The sequence below is a fragment of the Rissa tridactyla genome, chromosome 1 (assembly GCF_028500815.1).
Source record: "Rissa tridactyla isolate bRisTri1 chromosome 1, bRisTri1.patW.cur.20221130, whole genome shotgun sequence".
Lineage (NCBI taxonomy): Eukaryota > Metazoa > Chordata > Aves > Charadriiformes > Laridae > Rissa > Rissa tridactyla.
Window position 1 is genome coordinate 10,060,159 of NC_071466.1, and position 6,000 is coordinate 10,066,158.

A 6,000-nucleotide genomic window follows, 5' to 3' on the forward strand; every position below is an offset into this window, starting at 1 on the left:
ACTAAAAACTGATTTAGTAAATGCCCCAGTTTTGAGCCTGCCAGATGTAAAGAAACCATTTTATCTATTTATCAATGTTGATGAAGGGACCGCATTTGGGGTATTAGCACAAGAATGGGCAGGAAGAAAGAAACCTGTGGGATACTTATCTAAACTCCTGGACCCTGTAAGTAGGGGTTGGCCTACCTGCCTTCAAGTGGTAGTAGCCGCAGCCCTTTTGGTAGAGGAAGCCCATAAAATTACCTTTGGAGGAGAATTGAGGGTATTATCACCTCACAACATCAGGGGAATTTTGCAACAAAAAGCTGACAAATGGATAACAGATGCCCCGGCTCCTAAAATATAAAGGCATCCTAATTTCCTCTCCCAAACTGGAACTCGAGGTAACAAGCGTGCAGAATCCAGCACAGTTTTTGTATGGGGAGCCGAGTGACAAAATAAATCATGATTGTCTTTACAACATTGAGGAGCAAACAAAAATCAGACCAGATTTAGATGAGGAAGAACTTGGAGAAGGAGAAAAGCTATTTGTAGATGGATCATCCCGGGTAGTTGAAGGAAAGAGAAAATCAGCATTTGCAATCATTGATGGGAAAACATTTAGTGTAATAGAATCAGGACCTCTGAGTCCTAGTTGGTCTGCACAGGCTTGTGAACTATATGCTGTATTAAGAGCCTTGCAACTTTTAAAAGGTAAAATTGGAACCATATATACGGATTCAAAATATGCCTTTGGCGTAGTGCATACTTTTGGAAAAATTTGGGAAGAAAGGGGTTTAATAAATTCTCAAGGAAAAGGATTAATACACCAGGAATTAATAATCCAGGTCTTACAAGCATTACGAGGACCAGCGGGAATAGCCGTAGTACATTTAAAAGGACACCAAAAAGGATTAAGCCCATTAGTCAGAGGAAACAATCTTGCTGATCAAGAAGCAAAAAGAGCGGCATTAATGGTGATCCAGACTAAAAGAACTCGGGAGGACTGTATAACTTGTGGAAAGGAATCAGACGAATTCCCATGTTATGAGTGTTGGAAGGATTTTGGAATCGATGCAGTCCCTGAAGACTACCCCTGCTGCCGAGAAGATGATACCCCTCGTGGCTCAAAGCAACCGAGTTGACGAGCGAGGCAGAGGAGTACAAAGCTGTGGAGAACAGAACCCAAAGAGTGGGACTGTACAAAGACACTGGGAGGACTGCCTCAGTGTTAACCAAGGGAATCGCACGAAATGCCCCGGGAGGAGTGATAGCACTGAAAAGGACTGGGTAATTGGAGTGAGTGTTCAAACTAAACTTATTAGCCGGCCGGGTTTCCACCCTTCTCGCCACACTCTAATTTTAATTTTACTAAATCTTGTAGGTGTCTTATTGTTTGCACAGCAAGGGGGGTTGTGTGTTGCTCTGGATGAGGAATGCTGCGTATATGCAGATCACACTGGAGTAGTTAGAGACACCATGACAAAACTACGAGAAGGATTAGAAAAAAGAAAGAAAGAAAGAGAAGCACAGCAAAGTTGGTATGAATCCTGGTTCAATTATTCCCCATGGATGACTACGCTATTGTCTACCATTGCGGGACCTATGCTACTATTAATTTTGGGATTAACATTTGGCCCTTGTATATTGAACAGAGTAATTGAAATTGTAAAGGGCAGACTGGAAGCTGCCCATTTAATGCTTCTCAGGGCTAAATACGAGTCATTAGATCAGGAACCAGCAATAGAAGAAACATTAGCTTTAAGTCACGCTGAACTCCAAAGATTTGATGAACAAAATGGTAAATAAAAAAAAAAAAAAAAGGGGGGGGGGGGATTGTAATAAACAGAATCATGTTTGTTAATCAAATCAGGCTTTCTTAAAGGCTGGTGAAAACTTACACTGTTTCGACTCTTCACATACTTAAATCCCAGGCATCCAGCGTGCTATCTGGTGCACTTTGACACCTCAAGGCCTAAATCACAGGCATCTGGTGTGTTTTAACACTTCAAAGGGAAGAGCTAAGTTGTGAGATAAGCTGAAAAGAGTCTCCCCAAGGACACTGATAAAGATGAGGAGCCTTCAGCCCCACCACCATCAGGAGGCGGGACAAGACCGACCCCCTAGCAACACGTCGCTCAGACACAGAATATACCAGGATTGACACATATACGGGAACCAGAAGAGTATATAATCAACTACTTTCGGGAAGTGGCTGTGCGCCGTTGGCGGAGCAAAGACTCCCCGGCCGCCCAGCGCTGTTTTGCTTGCTGCCGCTTGCTTAATAAACTAATTTGATTAATTGGACTGGTTCCTGTCAATTATTGGGCCACAATCTATAACACCGGCAACGAGGAACGTCATCACCTACGGCTGCTGCTCCGAGCCCTACCCTGATGTCACCTACACGCTGCTCCTCCGCCGCCGCGCCTCCTTCTACATAGAATCATAGAATCGCTGAGGTTGGAAGGGACCTTTAAGATCATCAAGTCCAACCTTTAACCTACCCTGACAAAAGCCACTTCTAAACATGTCCCTAAGTGCCCCATCTACCCTTTTTTTTAAACACCTCCTGGGATGGTGAATCCACCACCTCCCTGGGCAGCCTATTCCAATGTTTAATAACCCTTTCAGTGAAAAAATGTTTCCTAATATCCAATCTAAACCTCCCCTGACATAACTTGAACCCGTTTCCTCTCACCCTATCACTTGTCACCAGGGAGAAGAGGTCAGCCCCCATCTCTCTCCAACCTCCTTTCAGGGAGTTGCAGAGAGCGAGAAGGTCTCCCCTCAGCCTCCTCTTCTCCAGGCTAAACAACCCCAGCTCCCTCAGTCGTTCTTCATAAGGTTTGTCCTCCAGACCCCTCACCAGCTTTGTAGCCCTTCTCTGGACACGCTCCAACACCTCAATGTCCCTCTTGTAGCGAGGGGCCCAAAACTGAACGCAGTACTCGAGGTGGGGCCTCACCAGTGCCGAGTACAGGGGGGTGATCACTTCCCTAGTCCGGCTCACCACGCTATTCCTGATACAGGCTAGGATGCTGTTGGCCTTCTTGGCCACCTGGGCACACTGCTGGCTCCTATTCAACCGGCTGTCAACCAACACCCCCAGGTCCTTTTTTGACGGGCTGCTTTCGAGCCACTCCGCCCCAATCCTGTAGCGCTGCATGGGGTTGTTGTGACCCAAGTGCAGGACCCGGCACTTGGCCTTGTTGAACCTCATACCATTGGTCTCAGCCCATCGGTCCAGCCTGTCCACATCCCTCTGCAGAGCCAACCTCCCCTCAAGCAGATCAACACGCCCGCCCAGCTTAGTGTCATCTGCAAACTTACGGAGGGTGCATTCGATCCCCTCATCCAGATCATTGATAAAGATATTAAAGAGAACCGGCCCCAGCACCGAGCCCTGGGGGACACCACTTGTGACCGGACACCAACTGGATTTAACTCCATTTACCACCACTCTCTGGGCACGGCCATCCAGCCAGTTTTTTACCCAGCGAAGAGTACACCTGTCCAGGCCATGAGCAGCCAGTTTCTCCAGGAGAATGCTGTGGGAAACGGTGTCAAAAGCTTTGCAAAAATCCAAGTAGATAACATCCACAGCTTTTCCCTCATCCACTAAGTGGGTCACCTTATCGTAGAAGGATCTTAGGTTTGATAGGCATGACCTGCCCTTCACAAACCCATGCTGACTGGGCCTGATCACCCTGTTCTCCTGCATGTGCCGTGTAATGGCACTGAGGAGGATCTGTTCCATGACCTTCCCAGGCACCGAGGTCAGACTGACTGGCCTGTAGTTCCCCGGATCCTCCTTCCGACCCTTCTTGTGGATGGGTGTCACATTTGCTAACCTCCAGTCAGCTGGGACCTCCCTGGTTATCTAGGACTGCTCATAAATGATGCAAAGTGGCCTGGCAAGCACTTCCGCCAGCTCTTTCAATACCCTTGGGTGGATCCCATCCAGCCCCATAGATTTGTGCAGCTCCAGGTGCTGAAGCAGGTCCCTCACCGTTTCCCTTTGGATTACAGGGGCTTCATTCTGCTCCCCATCCCTGTCTTCTAGCTCAGGGGTCTGGGTACTCAGGGAACAACTGGTCCTACTGCTGAAGACTGAGGCAAAGACTGCATTAAGTACCTCAGCCTTTTCCTCATCCTTGGTCACTATGTTCACATCTTCAGCCTGCTCCTGCCCTGCATCATGGTCTCCTTCCTGGCACCCCTTGGCTTCTACCTGCCGGCCGACTCCGGGGAGAAGGTCTCACTGGGGGTGACAGTGCTGCTGGCCCTCACCGTCTTCCAGCTGCTGGTGGCGGAGAGCATGCAGCCCTCGGAGAGCGTCCCGCTCATCGGTGAGCCTTGATGGCACCCAGGACCCTCCCATGGGACCAGGGCGTCTGCACCGGGGTGGTGGGCACCCCCCCATGCCAGGGGGGGTTTCGATGGGGGGAGGTGGGCACAGGTCTCTCCCCACCCCGCTGCGGCATCACCACCCATTACCCACGCAGGGAAGTACTACATCGCCACCATGACCATGATCACGGCCTCCACCGCGCTGACCATCTTCATCATGAACGTCCACCACTGCGGCCCGGGGCCCCGGCCCGTGCCCCCCTGGGCCAGGTGGCTCATCCTCCACCACATGGCCCAGCTCTGCTGTGTCTACGAGGTGGGCGAGAGCTGCAAGAGCCCCCAGCGGGTGCTGGGCAGGCGGGCGGGCAGGGAGAACACTGGGGGGCCGGGGGAGAGCCCCATGGAGGGGGAGGTGGGTGCCGAGGCAGGGGGCTGTCCCCGGGACCGCTGCCTGTGCCACCACGATGGCCTGCTGAGGAACGTGGGCTACGTCGCCGGCTGCTTCCGGCATCACCGAGCCTCCCAGCGCCGGACCGGCGAGTGGAAGAAGGTGGCCAAGGTGATGGACCGCTTCTTCATGTGGGTCTTCTTCCTCATGGTCTTCCTCATGAGTGTGCTGGTCCTGGGAAATGCTGCATGATGGCCCTGTGGACTCACTGCCCCCAGGGGCAGTGGTGGCCACGGGTGCGCCATGGGGGTGGCTCGTCCTGAGCCCCCCTTGGCCCTTCATGGACCTGCAGGGTGGAAGATCCACCAGCGCCAGGGAAGAGGAGCCTGAGAGCGGGAACCTGACTCGGCCGGGGCTGCCCCAGCTGCAGGGTTGAGGGGTCACGGCCCCCCGAGCAGTTGTCTGGGTGGTGACGTAGAGAAATATAGATGTAGAATCATAGAATCACAGAATGGTTTGGGTGGGAAGGGACCTTAAAGATCATCTCATTCCACCCCCCTGCCCTGGGCAGGGACACCTCCCACCAACCCAGCTTGCTCCAAGCCCCGGCCAACCTGGCCTTGAACCCCTCCAGGGATGGGGCAGCCACAGCTTCTCTGGGCAACCTGGGCCAGGGGCTCACCGCCCTCACAGCCAAGAATTTCTGCCTCAGATCTCAGCTCAATCTCCCCTCTTGCAGTGGAAACCCCTTCCCCCTTCCCCCTCGTCCCATGGCTCCCCTCCCTCATCCAGAGTCCCTCCCCAGCTTTCCTGGAGCCCCTTGAGGGACTGGAAGGGGCTCCAAGGTCTCCACGGACCTTTCTTTCTCCAGCCTGAACGCCCCCAACTCTCTCAGCCTGTCCTCACAGCAGAGGGCTTCCAGCCCTCCAGGCATCTCCGGGGCCTCCTCTGGACCACATATATATATTTATATATATATATAAAGAGACACCTTCCGCTCCTCCTGTGTCCCCACCGGTGCCTGCCACCCTGCCTGGCCAGGGGCCGGGTCTGCTGCAGCCCCCCGAGATGCCACTCCAGTGTCCGACAGCCCTGCTGAGGGTCCCAGGGGAGTAGGGCAGCCCCCACCCCGTCCCCTCCGGGTGCTGGCTGGGGCCAGGATGGTGCCCAGGAGGGACGGAGGGGTCTGGCCCTCGATGCCTTTGGTGACAGAGTGCGGGGCTCGTGGAGCTCTGGGGCTGCTGCCCACCCAGGGCAGGGCAGGTCAATGCTGGGGTCCA

The 6,000-nt window shown here is 53.0% G+C and overlaps 1 protein-coding gene across 1 annotated transcript in view; it reads left to right on the forward strand.

Annotated features, from left to right (window-relative positions):
- LOC128901091 (neuronal acetylcholine receptor subunit alpha-10-like) overlaps positions 1-4,972 on the forward strand; it is a 51,834-nt gene extending 46,862 nt beyond the window's left edge. The window contains exons 4-6 of the mRNA XM_054182881.1: positions 2,324-2,419; positions 4,154-4,331; positions 4,488-4,972. Of these exons, the coding sequence (XP_054038856.1) occupies positions 2,324-2,419; positions 4,154-4,331; positions 4,488-4,972 (759 nt within the window). The remainder of the gene's footprint in view (positions 1-2,323; positions 2,420-4,153; positions 4,332-4,487) is intronic.
- Positions 4,973-6,000: the final 1,028 nt, after the last annotated feature.